The sequence below is a fragment of the Conger conger genome, chromosome 12 (assembly GCF_963514075.1).
Source record: "Conger conger chromosome 12, fConCon1.1, whole genome shotgun sequence".
Lineage (NCBI taxonomy): Eukaryota > Metazoa > Chordata > Actinopteri > Anguilliformes > Congridae > Conger > Conger conger.
In genome coordinates, this window is record NC_083771.1 from 24,259,879 (window position 1) to 24,278,234 (window position 18,356).

At 40.9% G+C, this 18,356-nt stretch overlaps 1 protein-coding gene across 1 annotated transcript in view; it reads left to right on the forward strand.

Moving 5' to 3' along the window:
• cntfr (ciliary neurotrophic factor receptor) overlaps positions 1-18,356 on the forward strand; it is a 221,851-nt gene that overhangs the window by 83,436 nt on the left and 120,059 nt on the right. Inside the window, exon 2 of the mRNA XM_061215585.1 lies at positions 10,434-10,515. Within this exon, the coding sequence (XP_061071569.1) occupies positions 10,434-10,515 (82 nt within the window). The remainder of the gene's footprint in view (positions 1-10,433; positions 10,516-18,356) is intronic.

Here is an 18,356-nt window from a genome sequence, read left to right on the forward strand (position 1 = left end):
CTGATGGGGAAAAAGATCATTATATCAGAAGTCATTGCTCACCTAGTCAGGAAGACCCACAACCCCCACCATCTTACAAAAGGAAAGTATGAAAGTCTTATAGTCCAAAGGTTTGAATGTAGTTATATTTTAGTGGAGGTATTTATTCTTTGTTGGGTTATGGGTTGTGGGAGTGGTCTCTGTGTGGATTATCTAATAATAATAATAATAATACTCATTTGTTTTTTAGCTTATGGCTTGAACCACCAACTTTCCAGGTCCCAGTCATGCACCTTAGCCGCTAGGCTACAGGCTGGCCAAAAAAATGTTTTAACTGCACAAAAAAAACAAAAAACCTGAGAGTTATGCTTAAAGCCTGTAAAAAGCTACCTGCAAGCGTTGATCGTTTCATGTTGGTACCAGTACAGAAGTTGAGTGAGAATGGAAGTTAATGGACAGCTTTTGGAGAGCAGACTCACTGATGGGCAGAGACGGATGGTCGGAAAGGATCAAACTAAAATAAGTGGCGGAGATTTCCCCCCCACTTTTTCAGTCTATAAAAAAGCTTTTTGTTCCTTTCAATGAGTTGACGAGAGGGTCAATGAAAGCGAAAGCTTTCCAGTTTAAGCAGACAGCCTTACTGCCATGAAGAGGATCTTTGCTCTGGCTGCTGTACAGTGGCTACTCATATTAATCACATTAAGATTCATGTGTGTGTCAAAGCTTCATCTCTCCAACACAGGCTTCTCTTAATTACACAGAAAACATTTCAAGGACAAAAGTCACATTGCCATGACAGAGACACAATGATTATTTTCCATTGAGTCAATATATTATTTTAGGTGTAAATATTGGTCCACGGGTCTTTAAATATTTTAGATATTTTTGTAATGTATCTAAAAGTGGGTAATGGTTTATTTTACTGGCCTTTAATTACATAGTGTTTACTGTATCGTCTACTTTTTACTGCACCGTCTAATTATTCATTAACTTTTGATTTCAAAGGAAAATATACCGTGTCCAACAAACGTATTAATTACTATGAAAATACGTTTTTATTTTTGTTTCATAGCACTTGTTACGCTCGCAGCCAGAAACCACAGTATTCCGAAAACTACAGTACAAAGCCAGGTAATCCAGTAGACACAGTGCCAAATTGAGAAGCAAAAGAATAGTGAGTAAACAGTCCTTGGTCAAAATCTAGATGATGAGAAATGCAAAGGTACGAAAGGGCAAAGAGAGTAGTCACAGAAACAGACTGTAGATCAAAACCCAAAAATCACAAGCAAACAAAACCGAAGGGGCAAGGCAAACTCGAAATTAGGCAAAGGGGTGTCTCAGGAATCACTAGTGTAACAGGCTTACAAATAATCGGCTCTGAAATATAGCTCAACTTTCTGACAAGGTTCACTACTGAGACCAGGGTATAAATACACAGAGGGATGAGACAAACTAGGTGGGGCATGGGAGTGAGGATGATCTAACAAATAAACATCAGATGAGAAACACGAACGGGCAATAATACAATGGCAAGGGATGCTCAAAGACGTGGACTGGATTCACAAAGACACACATTCAATACAAATGGCTGCGGACTAGGGAGTAGACAATTGCACAGAGTCAAGGAATCTAGTGATAGGGGAGAGCAGGTGAGAACTTCGCCGAATCAAGGCAAGCAATTAGAGATAGAACAGGGAGGCGGAGTTATTGAGTGTCGAAGTAGAGATAGAGTTAGTCTGTGAGTTTACCTGATTGAATTACAAAACTAGTGAGTTAGTTAGACAGATAATTAGTGAACATTAACTGAAGCTCCTGACCCAAATCTGCATGATTGTATGCATTGCACTGCTGCCACACAATTGGCTGATTAGATAGGTGTAATAAAGTGTTCCTAATAAAGTGCTTGGTCAGTGTATATTGATTGAGATCCATTGTTTGAAGTTTTTGTTGAATACCCAACCTCCATCAACAAGTCAAACACATAATTCCATAATTTTGCATGCTATTTATTATTCAAAATCAGGCTTGTTCCTTATTTATAAGCATCCTGAATAGTAATAAAATATTTTGAGAATTTAGATGCTCACTGATATAAAATGGGGTCAAGTCAATGAAAATGCTCTCTATATTGGAGCCAAAGGTGTTTCCATTGTTTTTAGAAATATTAACTCGAGAATACTCTAGAGGCTAGAGAGACGAGAGATTCCTTGGAAGTCCACCAAAGGTAGTCCTCTATTTAGATGTAGGCATCACAAGATATTTTTTTTGTTGTAAAAGTCAACCTTTTTCGGCCATAAAATCTCAATAACTGTTTTTGCCAAAGCGTAACCGTCTCAGTGTCAATGGTATGGTTTTGTTTCACAGGCAAGAAGATGTTGTATTGTTTTATGCAAGCCTAACAAACTACACATCGTTGGAAACATATTGTCATAATGGCTAACATACTTCTCTGTCTTTACTTCAATACCATACCTCAAGCCGGTACTAGGTGGAGTTGAAGTTATACTCTATTTATCACGCCTTTACTGTGCAACTGGATTACAGATACTAGTCAGATAAGTTTGTACGTGGTCCTGTTCAAGAGAACCAACACAAAAGATTATTACATTCCTTTATACAAGTCCTTTTGTAGAAGTATGCAACAACAAAATGGATAACATTGATAATTCCTCCAGAGAAATTCTAAACCATGGACATTCTATCGACATTTCTCAGAATTAGCACGTTTTTAGAATTTCATTATTATTCAGTTGGTTCGCTGGACGTTGGCATGAAAAGGACTCGGACATTTTGTGTAGTAAATGGATTTCCAAATGCAGAGATGGCCAGGTTCCCCCCGAGGTTTCCCCCATTTGCAACATTTTAAGAAATAAGGAACTGCTGCTGCTAATGCAATGGCTTCTTAATATAGGTTATATAGATAGAACTGTGAGTCTTAACGCTCTCAAATGATTTATCATGTTACCATAGTGATTGAGAATTGGACATTCTTGTAAAAAAAAAAACCCACATTGAGACTTAAGGGGTTATTAATAAAGATAGAAAATAATTGCCATATTTGCCATGTGTACTAGACTTAATGTTCATGGATGTACAACTGATTCTTTATTCAAATTTGTCTTATTCGATGAGTTTTGTAGTTTGTTCTAGTATCATTGGTATTTTGACACATGTTGCTTTGGATAAAAGCGTCTGCTAAATAAAGTGTGATGCAAAAATGTGATGCAGCGTGTTACTGCGGCAGTACTTCTGGCTCTTCATCAACAGCCCATGCAGACGGCCTCTCTGGGTGACCCTGCTGGTCCTGGGTGTGACCCCCTCCCCTCCCTGGGCAGTGCTGTGGCCAGTTAACCAGCCCCAGCGAGGCTGCTAGCGATGGTCTAGCATGGTCAGCATTGGGCCCCTGGCCACGGCAGTGGTGTCACTACACTGGGAGTCTGTGCGTTAGCGGGTGAGTTGTTAAAATGTGCCCATTGATAGAGCTGAAACAGACATCTCATACATGTAGATACTTTTCAGGTCAGCTCAGTGTGGTGTAGATGCTTATTTTTATTCCACTAATGGCCAAAGACCCATAATGAGGTCTACAACCTGGGTGGGCTTCATAAGACTGACCTACAGTGGGAAAGTGTGTGTGTGAGTGTGTGAAAGCAAGAAAGTTCACGTGTGTGCGTGCTGAATTTTATGGTGCCGCAGTTGCAAAGTGAATAGGGCGTGTTCATTTGGTCAGAGAGTGGATTGATGTGCGCCCGACTGCTCTGTCTGCTTTCTGACCTCCAGAAAACATCTGAGCTGTGCAGCATCTGAGCTGTGCATCATCTGAGCTGTGCAGCATCTGAGCTGTGCATCATACTGCTCTCTGAAAACATGCGAGTGCTGGTGCCCAGACCGGCCTGGAGCCGTAGCACAGTGCTGAGGCTCTATCTGTTACATGTCCTGGCGTATTTCTCCTCTCATGAGATTAATCACTGTCAGGTAAGGGGAGATTGGCGGTGACGGCCATTAGCTGTGGTCGCTGGGGTCACTCAGGGAAAATAATGTTTCTTTCAATTCGGTTTGACTCCACAGTGGGGCTGGCTGTGGAGATGTGAGCTGAATTAATCCTCCGCTCTGTGGTTAATTTGGGGGAGGGTTTAGAGCAGCACCCCCCCCCCCCCCCACATGCTTACACAGCACGGCGCGTGTTCCTTGTACACAGTAGACTAGAGCAGTGTCTTTTCAGTCCTAGCCCAGTGCCTGTGTGTGCGCTTCACTGAAGCTCTGGCTTCGGGATCTGTCCCATCACTTAATTTTTCTGGGGAGACGGGAGGTGAAAAATAAGCAGAATGAGCCCTTTGTTTCAGTTTGCTCAATTCTCTCTTGGAAAGTTCAAAGGAGCCAGGCTCCATTAACGCATCAGTATGAAACGCAGTCGGTGGTGTCCATAAAAATATGCTTATTGCTGATCAGCCTGAAACAGCACAGTCCACGATGATGAGGTGGTATTGATCGAGGATCTTCAATCCAGAACTACAGCTGCCAAGCCGATTCGGAAGACGCTGAGATTATGACAGAATCGGCCTCGTTTCTAACATGCAATTACCACCTGTCTTTGGAGGAAAGGTCAAACCAATTGAAAAACCTTGGACTGGCAAATGCCACGCACCTTACTGTCTTTGGTAATCTGTTGTGGCATGGTGATTTATGAGTTATAGTTTATGATTTATGTGATACTTAATAGCCTAAGGGCTCCAGGACGCAGGTGGTCAAATTCAGGCGAGTGGTATTGGATGTTACTGGAGAGTGATTTTGAGGAAGAAATGATAATGTGGTAAAACTATTTACAAGCCTTTTCATGCCCATGGCTCAAGTTTAGCACTAACTACCATGCCATTTTTTTTTTCAAATTTATTTTAGATTGGAAATGGAGATTTGTTTGATTTAATTTGAATAACATCAAATGGAAAGGGCATGGATATATTAAATTGGTAAGTTGTGTTAACATTGAGTCCAATTCTGGGGGCAAATTAACAAGGGTTGGCTCACTGTGTTTAACTTGTAATTTGAGGCTGCATATTCTCTAGCTATATTGAATTTTATCTGTATTCATAATTCACGTATCCCTCATTAACCCTCATTAATTTACTGAACCGTCCTGAACATTACAGTAATGTTTGCTGTTTTTCACCAAGGTTTCGGCCTTACAAATACTGACACTGTAACAAATTCTCCAACTTTTCCAGCTGTTGTTAACCCAGTGAACATCAACAGAACAACAGAACATGTCATTACCTATGGCGAGTTAGTTCCCTCCGATAACTTGCTCAAATTTTATCTTTCAGTGACAAATATACTTATGTGATGTTCACTGAAGCAAAATAGTTTGCTACAAAAAAATGCAGAGGTGAATATGCTGACTTCTGCATGCACTTCAGCACCTATACTGCACTAATGGCCTGATTTACCAAGACCTTTAGCTTGTCCAAAACATTCTAGCTCACACAAAACCAATAACATGAACGATTGGTTGTCATCGCGTTTGGCACCAATCATTTGCTGTTTTCTTAGTTTTGCTTGTGCTATAAGCACACAATAAAGGTCTTAGCAATGCAGGCTCTAAGTATACACAACATATTGTATATGAAAAATCAAGGAACCGTGTGTAATTACAGTGGAAAAAATCCATTGCTGTCATACTGTAGATTAATGAAAATCTCTGGGGTTCTAGGCACTGTGCTTTATACTGTTTGACAAGAACATGACAGCAATCCCAATAAGAGCTATATACAGTAAATGCAATATAAATAGTGTATTTGCACTCTAAACCTATAGCATGGCCTTTGGCCTAACAGCCTATTGTATGTATTAGTACATAAAGCAGCATCCAAAGCATGTATATCCGTCCACTTTGCCTCAATATATACATCTCAAGTGGGTGAGAGAATACGTTCAATATGAATACTTGTTAAATGAAGTTTGCGTATGAAATATTCTGACATTGTTATGTGTGGCCCCATAAATATGATAAAAGGTCATAATCCTGAACGTACATTATTGCTTTGAATTCTGTCTCTTCTCCATCGAAAAATCTATTCTCTTCAGAAACCGTGTATAATTTAAAATGAGGAGATGTTAAACAGTTTTCACTCATTCATTTGAGGGTTGAGTGTAGCTGTGTGCTACAGATTTCACTTATTCATTTGTCGAAGATCGAGAAGATGCTTTCAAAACAGCTCCTGACCGTTTGACCTGCCATTTAGGGACACATTGTCAAACCGCAGCCTGGAATTTCTCATTTAAATGCTAATTTTCCTGGGCATTACATAAAGCGGAGAGGGGTGTGGGGATCATTTGAATGGGCAATGAATTATATATTTTAATTAAACAGGAATGCATCTACACAGGAGTGGACACTGAAGGAGGAGGAAGGAGGAATTCTGTTTTCTTGCAGTTGACGGCGGACATTGTGAAATCCGCGGGCGAATCGGACAGGTGAAAAATGAAAGCCGCTCTGAGCGCATTGTTCAGAAGCGTAATCAGCTAAGCACCGCTCTTAGGTGGGAGAAAAGCAAGAGTAATGATGCTAAGACGTGGCATGTGATTTAATTTCACTCTCGTTTTATTCGTACAGCACTGTTGTTTCAAACCCTCACAGGTGGAGGTAGTGTGTGTATTGTGCTGTCACTAATTAGACCAGTTAATTAGACCAGTTCTGCATTGCTTTCTATCAGTTAACACTTTTAAGTCAAGAAGTAGTGATTGAGTGATTGATTGACAATGGTGTTAGCAAACTACGCTAACAGATTGGTAGATTAATGTATGTATATACAAATGTAATTGGATCTATTATTATTATTGCTGTTGTGGTTGTTCTTGTTGTGGTTCTTGAAAATGATTATAACTAATAATTATGAAAAGCACAGCCCCATTTAACAATGGAATACAAGAAATAAATAAAATTACATGTTATGAGTGTACTAACCATTGGAATCCCAGATCTTCGAAAGTTTACAGCATATAAGGTCCTTCACAAGGATAAAACTATAATTACAAGGGAAACTGTTTGGGTTTTTAAACGGAGCGATCCATTTTCCTGGCCTTAATGAAGAAATCAATTACTGTGTGTTTTTGTAGTGTCCCATGCTGATGTATGGCACTGATCATTTTGTTTGTAGATCCCCACTGCCATTCAACATGATATATAATTCAGTCTAGTTATCCATCAGGCTAACCATTTGCCTTTTTCAGACAATTAATGACTGTTTGATTGATGGATTGCGTATAAATAGGTCATTAATATGCACCAATTTGCCCAGCATTTTCCCTGTTATTTGACAGTTGTGTGTTATCTGTGATCACTATAAATACATGTCTTTGTCTCTGTGCTCCAGATCCTGATGAAGGCTTATTAGCCTCAAGTTGCCGCCATTAGCAGTTGCTGTTCTTGCCTATTTGAATAGAAACCTTTGTACCCCCATTTTGAGAAACCTGGATCTCAGGCAATCAGCAAACTGATTAGAGTATTCTATTCTCTAATTGATTAAGGTGTGTTCTGTTCTCTAATTGATTAGGGTGTGTTCTGCTCTGTAATTGGTTAGGGTGTGTTCCGTTCTGTAATTGGTTAGAGTGTGTTCTGTTCTGTAATTGTTTAGGGTGTGTTCTGTTCTGTAATTGGTTAGGGTGTCCTACAGGGTGTGTTCTGTTCTGAAATTCCTTTTCCGGTTATACTTTTTCCCCTTTTCCCTCCACATTTGAAGTGTGAAGTGAATATATATAAACATATCTTTTGTCGGTATTCACCGAGGAGGCCTGGATCATAGAGTTTCTTTCTATGCTGACGACCTCTCACCATATGTTACCCATATTATCTGTTGACAAAATCATACACATTCTGAATTTCTTTGGGTCATTTTCAGGTTATAGGCTCAATATTGCAGAAAGTGAGTGCTTGCCCATACATCAGGCTACTAAACGTTGCTGCTTTCTCATTTCTCCAGCCCAGGATTCCCATACCCCATACCTTGGGGTCAACATCCCAACACAAATCCCTTCATAAAAAGTCATTTTGCCAAACTGGTTGACCAAATTAAGATTGATCTTAATAAATGGAGGAATCTACCCCTTTCATTGATCAACAGTATTCAGTCTATTAAGATGAATGTCTTGGCATTGTTTGAACCAAATCTTTCGTTAAAATATTAGATAAGGTCATTTCAATAGGCTATGGCTGCAAGGGCGCAGAAAGCAATTCTTCAACGTAATAAACTAAGTTAGCCCAACTTGATGTTTGAGAAGATTCACATGGCGCGTCTGTCCTTGCACTGATTGCTGCTTAATTGAGGCTCACTCATGTTACTCACCCTCTCCTTCTGCTTTGATCTGTGCTCCTCTGGGTTCACGTCCGAGCAAACACATATCAAATCCCATCGTACCGTGCTCATCGAAAATACGGAAACAATTTAGGCAGTATTTTAAGTGGCAGTCTGTGTCCCTGCATAGCCCCATCTGTAATAATCATTTCTCCCCACCCTCTGCCCTTCACTGCCTGTGCACTCTGGAAAGTGAAAGGCTTTACATCTTCCTCAGATTGATCTTTTTCCTGTTTCCTTCAATGATTTTATGGCTCGCTTTACCTTACCTAGGTCCAAACTGTTCATCTTTTTTCAAGTATGTCATTTTGCACACACACATTTCTCTTCTGTCCCGCAATTACCACAGAGTTGACTTATTGACAGAATTATTTAACTTCATACTGCACCTGGTCTCATTTCCACTAACTTTTATCCTCTGAAATAGATGTCTTTTATCAATCATATTCATATGTTTTTTTTGTCCTAAGCTTACTAGTTATCAGTCCTATTTTTTTATATAATGTCTAAAGCCCTCAATTTGCCCTTGGGGCCCTCCCCGTTGTTAGCCATTTTCTGAATTTTTGGCTAATATCCCCGGCCGCACTAAAGCAAAGTCAGATGCCCCGGTGTTTGCTTCTCTAATAGCCCACAGAAGGATTCTACTACACTGGAAATGTCCTAATCCCCCAGATCAGGGGTGCACAACAAGGGCCGATCCGTTTCAGGATTTTGTGCCGACATCTGGTCTTAATTATTTCATTGACTCAATCATATCTTATCTGACATGAGTACCGGCTACAGCTGCAGATTGCAAGTGTATCCTAATGATTTTACTGTGCTCTAGTACAGGCTTGAACCAGGGTAATTTATAGAGCTGTCAGCAATTAAAAACAAGGCAATTGGTTGGAACAAAAAGCAGTACGCAGACCGGCCCTCAAGGACCAGATTTGTGCACCACTGCCCTGGCTTGAGGATCTTCTTTCCTTCTTCATCTAGAGATGATTAAATATACCCCAAGAGGCTCCACAGCACAATCTGACAAAAGAGGGGATTATTACTTTTTTTCTGTCGACTAACTTCACTTGCACCCCAAGATGGAGAATAAATGATTACCAGTCTCTTTCTTTTTCCTGCTGTCCTCTCATTTCTCTTCCTTCGCTTTTGTCTCTTTGCCCACTTTTAGCATCTGTATTTATTCATAAAATTTTGTATGTATAAAATTTTTTCATTATTATTGTTATTGTCATTGTATTTTTGTTAGTTGTTGTATGTGGGATGTTCTGCGCGTCCCTTTCCCATTTCTTTTGTTTGGACTAGCTGCAGCATATCTGCTGTATCCCTTTTAATCTGTATTGTTATGTGCTCACAATAAATATATTTACTGAAAAAAAAAATCTTTTTTTCAGTTTCAGTTTCATTTAAAAACCGTAGTATAGCATTATGAGAACATAAAGCTTAAGCAAGGAGCCGTGGACTGTTTAAATGCCAGCATCAACAATGCGGAAAGAAAGCCCTAGCAGGGCTGTGAATTAGCATGTTGTTCCATTTGATGGCCTGCAGAACGCAGGTATAAAACAGAGGACATTCAGAGGGTTCATACGTGTGTGAAATGCCAGACTGCTGGGGACGCTCTTTACACAGCTGCATGCTCAGCGCTGATAAGGGAGCAGTGTGTGAACGCTGTCCCTTTAAAGTGTGCTCTGGAGACGGCTGTCCCCGAGGAGGGTGACTTCACTGAAGCGTGTGTGTGTGTGTGAGGGAGTGAGGGAGTGTGTGTGTGTGTGTGTGAGGGAGTGAGGGAGTGTGTGTGTGTGTGTGTGTGTGTGTGTGTGTGAGGGATTGTGCGTGTGTGTGTGGGGTGGGGGGGGGGGAGTGTGTGTGTGTGTGTGTGTGTGTGTGTGTGGGGGGGGGGGGGAGTATGTGTGAGGGGGAGTTCAGTGAGAGTATGACTGACAGAGAGAGAGAGAGAGAGCGAGAGAGAGAGAGAGGGGGGGGAGGGAGGGAGGGAGGGAGAGAGTATGAGAGAATGAGAGAATGAGAGAGACACTTTTCCCTGTCTGGTTGGGAGCTGGTAGATGTGCTTTCCTGCTGGACCCTCACACTGGATTCTGTGTTTTCCTACAGATGGCAAACGTGGTAACGTCGTTCTGCTGTGTGGTTCTCGCTGCTTTGGTGGTCGCCTTCGCTCAGAGGCGCAACCAGCAAGGTAAGCCGTCATCAACCGCCATTATCAACCGCCATTATCAACCACCATTATCAACCGCCATTACCAACCACCATTATCAACCGCCAACCGAATATCAACCGCCATTATCAACCGCCATTATCAACCCCCAACCGAATATCAACCGCCATTATCAACCACCGTCATCAACCACCATTATCAACCGCTGTCATCAACCGCCCTTATCAACTGCCAACCGAATATCAACCGCCATTATCTACCGCTGTCATCAACCTCCATTATCAACCGCCATTATCAACCGCCATTATCAACCAACGTCATCAACCGCCATTATCAACCGCCATTATCAACCACCGTCATCAACCGCCATTATTAACCACCATTATCAACCGCCATTATCAACCGCTGTCATCAACCGCCCTTATCAACCGCCATTACCAACCGCCATTATCAACTGTCATTACCAACCGCCATTATCAACCTCCATTACCAACTGCCGTCATCAACCGCCATTACCAACCGCCATTATCAACCGCCATTACCAACCGCTGTCATCAACTGTCCTTATCAACCGCCATTATCAACCGCCATTATCAACCGCCATTACCAACTGCCATTATCAACCGCCAACCGAATATCAACCAACATCCTTGTGTTTCTGTGTGGGATGTCTTTTCCCACTGGTCCTGTGCGTTTGTCTTCGCTCTGGTAGCCTCACGGTCCCGTTCCTTTCAGAGTTCCACCGTCCGTTAGGACTCAGAGGCTCAGCAGCCAATCACATGAGCAGAGGGCGGGGCTTAAAATGTTGTCTGGCGTGTTTGTTAAAACATATTGTCTGCAGAGACGCAGACTGAGCGAGTAAGATAGATGCACACAGAAAAGCAAATATCCTTAACAAGCTGTCTACTGGGTGTCTGTCTAAGAGAGCAGAGGGAGAAGGCAGTGAGATTGTCAGTTGTTTTAATGAGGTATTGTCAGTCTGGTTTGAAATGGTTTAATGCTGTATGTTTGGTTTGAAATGGTTTAATGATGTATGTTTGGTTTGAAATGGTTTAATGATGTATATTTGATTTGAAATGGTTTAATGGTGTACATTTTGGTTTGAAATGGTTTAATGATGTACATTTCGGTTTGAAATGGTGTTGTGATGTACGTTCGGAAGTCATCAGTGTTTTCCCATGAACAAAAAAAACCTGCTGAAAGGTTAATGAGGCATTATCTAAGGTATTTTGATAACGGAGTGTTATAGGGCCCTGAAGTTCTGTAATTTCTTGAAGATGCTTGAGGGGAATCTGATTCTTGTTCCAATGCATTAGCACAGCCTTGCTCCAGTGAACTCCAGTTATAAAGAGCAGCAGATGGATACACTCTTAGTACAGCGGTAATTCTCAAGACGAGAAAAACACACACACACTGTGGCACATGGAAGTGCTTGTTGTTCACATTTTTTATGGCCGCTCCGATGACGGGCAGTGATTGGAAGCGTCCCGGCTGCAGTTGCGTGACTTTCCATCACTGCGACGCGGCGTCGTCCATCACCCGTTCTGCCTCTGTCAGCGGATTACTCACGCCGTGACATCACCGCCGCGTGAAGCCGGCTCGCTCCTTCCTGTCAGCCGCCACGTTCAGTCACTTCCCGGCATTAAAGCTCCTTTCCCCCCGACTGCCCCTGAATCATCCCCTGTCTGAAAAACGGATCCATTTCACTGCACCGCATTTTAACAAATATCACTGTACAGTATTAAGAGAAATGCAGAGCTTTTGTGCATTTCGTTATTTGTTTGTATCATCAAGTATTACTAGCACAAAATGTATTCAGGAGGGATTTAGATCAACACAGCCCAACAACATGACGGTACTAAGTGAACAATTTATGGAAACAGAGGCTGTCTGAGGAGTGAAGGGGGCATTCTGATTTGAGTTATGTGCGGATACTAAAATGCTTACGAGAGGAGACAAGCAGTTTCCATCACTCTGAGTATTCTGTGGCTTTCAGTGGTTCAGCCTGACTGCCTGAAGCTCACACTTAACGAGGCAGGGCTTCGTTGGACAGGAGTGTATCCCCTCGATTACTGAGGGAAGTGATGGACAATGGAGGCGATTAAGCACCTTCGCATAGATGACTGTGTGAAAGCGGATGATTGGTCAGGGGGGTCAGGAGTGCATTGAGAAGTTCTGGCTGGAAACAGCATCAATACTTACTGCAGCACTTACCTAGAGCTGGAGACCTGATTACAGCAACTTGAAAATCACATACTTCCAAGCATCAATACCACATCAATTTTACAGACACCTGCAGAACTGAAATGTGAAAATCACTCACTCTCAATTTTGACTTTCAACTTTCTTCAAGGTGGTTAGATATTGGCCATATTTGTCCACCTGGAAGACTTCATCTTGAATCGGGGATTGCACTGCACATGAGATAAATTGATGCATGTTTCTGCACACAGCGCATGTATCCAAAGAGGTTTACAATGAATGCCTCTCATTCACCCGTTCACACACACATTCACATGCACTGACCCACTGTGAGTTGGGTCAATTTCATTTCTTGTCTTTTGAGGCTTTCAGCAAATGCAAACATTTCACTTAAAACATAATTTTTGGTGATTCTTTTCCTTAATTTTTGCACTGGGAGGTTCAATTAGTACTTCATAGGTCATTGTAAATATGCACTAAGAATGAGGGGGGGGGGGGGGGGGGGTTGAACTGGCAACCTTCCAACCGCCAGATGACTGCTGGATTTTTGATAATTGGAAATGGTTCTTGAGACTTCTGACTAAATTGTGAACAATGCAGATAGCATAAGTTGTTATATTGCCTTAAGGCTGGTGACCATAATTTCACAGAGGCAGCAGTTGACTTAAATTAATATTGTATAGCTATACTTTGAAAATGTTTTTACACATCCAGAAAATGTTCTTGATTGATTTTTTTTCTTGACACATTCTTCCAACTTCCTAAATGGGCTTGTCAATCAAAAATATTCAGAGGGCCATAATTAATGCACCATTGCTTTCAAGTGCTTTGGACAAGGTCATTGTGAAATGAATCATTTTAAATGATTAAATATTGATTGATATTTGTGTGCAGTTGCACTTGTACCTTCTTTTTTAGCAGATTTATACAGCAGATTGTGGCTTCCTTGACTTTCATTCGCACAACTCTGGTCCTCATAACAGACGGTAATAACAAAATTCCAAAGGCAGTCAACAGCCTAGAATCAAGACTGGATAATGAAGGCTCTTTATACCTGCACTATGGAAGCGTTGTTATGAAAAATACCCTTTCATAACAACTGAGAATCTGAACTTTAAATTGTTTGACTTCGAATCTTTGGAGTTTAGCCAAATCAAGAAAAATAATCTGTTGTTGTCCAAAGCTTTATGGAGCTCACTGTATATGTCTTACCAAAGATCATGATATTTGAGAAATATCTTTGTTCTTTACAAAGTGACCTTGGGTTTGAGAAAGGTGCTGTACAGTATAAATAAAATATCACATGAATATTATTATTTTGATTGTTATTGTTGACTATATGCTTCAATGCTACAATTGCACAGCAGCAGCCTTGAGCTGGGAAAGAGTGAATGTATTATTCAGTGTATGCAAACATGCACCTCCCATTTGAAGACATGTGCCTGTCCCAGGTCAGAATAGGCTTATCTGGATGTTCTTAACTCCATAGAAATATGAATGCATCTGCGTGTGACTCCGAGCATCTCTCTGCATGCATGCATTCAGTCTGCCGCTTCGGTGAGCTGTGGTTAGCGGTAACATTTAAAAAAAAAAAAGAGAGCAGCATACACACTACAGCGCTATGGGCCTTCTGACCCTAGATTTCCATTCGGTTACAAACCTGGAAAGGTGTAGTAATGAGCAAGAATCTGTTGCAGCCGCTACTGTAATATTTACACACAAATTCTCTGGGAGAAAGATTCAGAATTGAATAAATGCTTATCCTTTTAAATAAACACAAATCTTTTGTTCTACATATCAGTGTTCCCCAATTAAAGGGTGTGATGGAAGCAGGGGTCTTGGAACAGTCAGTGCCTAAGACACAAACATCATCTCTCTCTCTGGGGGTGTGAGACAGCCGGTCTACCTCAGGCACAGTGGGAGGCGGTGTGCCCCTCAGGCTGATATCCAACACTGACGCCAGGCCTGGGTGTGGCTGCAGCCCCCCAGCGGCATGGGTAATTTAACATGGCATCGCCCAGGGAGTGTGTGTGTGTGTATTTCTGCATGTTTTATGAGGCTGCACAGTGGAAAGGAACAGCATCGGGGGGAGGGTGTCTCAGAATACGATTCTCCACATTCCCAAATTAACACAGGAGTTTGGTCTGAAGGATGGGACTACAAATACACCAGAGAGTTCTTCATTTGCTAAGAAAGAAAAACAATATGGTGAATAAAACCATGTTATGCCAGACCCAAATGACTGAAATAATGGGACTGTTATCGTTTAGCCTGAGGATTTACCCGTGAACTATTAAATTAGACAACATATGTATGGATTTAAAGCCTCAAAAGACAGGAAATGAAATTGATCAGCCCGAACGCTAACATCAGCCTGCTCTGTCAGAGATCTGTGCTGATACCTTGATGAAGAGCAGACTGATGTTAGCGTTAAGGCTGATCAATTTCATTTCTTGTCTTTTGAGGCTTTCAGCAAATGCAAACATTTCACTTAAAATATAATTTTTGGTGATTCTTTTCCTTAGATTTTGCACTGGGAGGTTCAATTAGTACTTGATAGGTCATTGTAAATATGCATTAAGAATGAAACCCTTGGCTGAGAACTTACATTAAAGAATCTATTCGGCCCACTAGCTTACTAAAGTTAAGCAAATCTTATATTTCTTATACGAGGATGCTGCCTAGCGAAAAGTGCTAAAAATTCATTGATGATAAATTCTTGGTTGAGTTCTCAAACAAAGGTTTTGTTTTTATAGCTGGTATGCATAATGATGCATGATTTAAAAGTATAGTTAGCATCATTTTCCATTTCAACGATAATGCTGCTGTCTGAAGCATTTCTTCAGTCAAATCTTCTCTCATGTCATGTGTAATGAGAAATATCCCATATCAGCCAGTGAGCTAGCTAGTGAGGTAGCTCGCAAACTACTTTTAAAAGCCTAACTATAGGCTAGCTAGTTAACTAGCTGACATTAGCTAACACTGCCATTTTTTCAGTGTAGTTAGAGCTAGCTGGCTAGCCTGGTGAACTCAATTCATTGGTGCTTATGACTAGCCTAATGAACTAACTTAGGCTTACAATTAACAGGGTAGTGCTGCAAAAGTGCATGTGTGCTCAGTCAACCCTGTATAAATAAAGGTTAAGAAATAAATAAATACATTTAGCTGAGAGGTTTTGACTGCTTTTACTTTACTGTATCCAACATGTTAACATTGTCTCGCCATTGTTGAAATTTAGAATTTTGTGTTCTAACTAAAATGTGATTAAATGAGAAAAAGCATAAATACTCATAAGCACTTTTCTGAATTACCCACGCACTGATAGGATTTAAATTGATTTATTTTTCCGCAAAAAAAGTATTTATGTTTTATGCTATTTTTTGAGTATCCATAAAACAGAAATGGCGCAACATAGCAATACCAACCAGTAGTTGGCAAGCCCGTTGCCATTGTAGCAGATTTGCGAAATGGCATTTCAATTTTTATTTTATTTAATGGGTGAGATATTGAGGTTCTAAATGTGCTATTTTGAATGGTAGTACAAGCCAACGCAAGCTACGACACTCACTATAATAAATGATTACACATTTCCTTTATTCCAGATGTTACATTTTCTGTTTTGGGAATTTGCTCTATAATGTAAGGCGTCCATCAAATTAAGACTTGTCTTTGCATTGTCTACTAAGAAAATGCTTTGTCTTTCTTTATTGGACATTTAGCAGGTTTGCTTTCTTTAAGTGGCAAGTGCTGTACTTCTGCCATATGTGATGTTACTTTCTTTGTCTTCGTTTGCTGCTAATTGTATGTGGGAGTACTCGTTCACCAGTGAACCAGAAGGGCATGTGTGATGTGTGGCGTAAAGAGAATCCCATATGGTGTTGGCGAGAAGCGGACCTTCAAACAGAGACACACTTTTAAATGCTTTGTATTACAGCGGAGCTTGTTAGTTTTACTCTACATTAGCTTCAGAGGCGATGCCTCCCCAGACTCCCAGCTGGGTGTGCCTGAGGGGACACACACATTTATAATGCTTTAGGTTTTGGCTGGCTGTTGCAGCTTCTGTCTGGTGCTAAATTGCTAGATTACAGCAGTATGCTGATGCGGTCCAGAGAGGGGGTAATCTCCTGAGGGGGGGGTTAGACATGTCCCATTTACCCCTCCGTATGCTCAGATTAAAATGCAAATCTGCGGCCTCCACTGTAATTGCAGATTATAGATCCGCCTGATAAAACTCTGCTCTGCCACTGTGCTCTAGCCGTCCGGAAAACAGTTTCCTCAATGTCTGTCTGTGTGAGGGAATGTTTGCTGCTTTTAGACTCTTTAGTGTTTTTCATAAGAAGTTTTTTCTCTCCATTTTAGCGCGTGTTACTCAGTTACGATGCATTTCATCATCATTCATCATTTTTAGCTGGGTAGCATTCGCTCGGTGGTGCGGAAAGAAGATAAGAAGGCCCGTCTCCTCTCTTCAATTAAAAAAATAATTTTGTTATCTATTCACGCAACTTAAAAAAATAAAAAAAACCTACTGTAATGTCAGAGTCTTGGAAAAGGCTGATTTTTGGCCATTATGCACTGGAACATCAATCTGAAATGGCAAGCAGCACTTACATTGTCAGAAGGCCTAGCATTGATTGATTTCTAATTTACTAATGTGATTTGGGGTCATTTCGGTTTATGTCCATGGCAATCTGGTTAGACTCAGCTTCAAGTTCAAGCTTCAAGAAAAAATGACAGCTCGGTACAACAATCAGTTTCTGTTTCCAAACCATTTTCCTGCTTTATTTTCAATATTATTTATCAATAATTGCCCAAGAATTTCATGATGTATAAACATTTTACAATATTACTCTTGTTTTGTTTTGGAGTTTGAATATTTTTTAAAAATTCTAAACCAGTGTTCTATAACACCGTTCCATTCAATTACCAGTCGTGATTGTTACATCAGCATTAATCCCGTATTTGTGATCTCACTCCATAAAGGGTTAATATAAACATATGATTGATCTGGAGTTTTGATGGATTACAAGTGAAGTTTGGAGGTCATTCAGCTGTAGGATCTGTGTCATGCCATACAGAACATGGCCTGGTCAGGAAACATACAGAATGTTAAGATTCTGTTGGCACCCTTCAGACAAGATCAAACTGAGCAGCTGTTTCTGGGTAGATACCCCCTGTTATCCTCAATGCCATGAACTGTTCTCAACAATACCAATTACAATGGTAATGCATCTGAGACATCTGACCTCAAGAACTACAGTGATGGCCACCTATACACCATCTATACACCACCTATACAAGTCTATACACTGTCTATACACCACCTAGACACCACCCATACACCACCTATACACCACCTATACACTGTCTATACACCATCTATACACCACCTATACATCATCTATACACCACCTATACACCGTCTATACACTGTCTATACACCATCTATACACCACCCATACACCACCTAGACACCACCCATACACCACCTATACACCACCTATACACCTCTATGCACCACCTATACACCATCTATACACCACCTATACACCGTCTATACACTGTCTATACACCATCTATACACCACCTATACACTACCTATACACTGTTTATACACCACCTATACACCATCTATACACTGTCTATACACCATCTATACACCA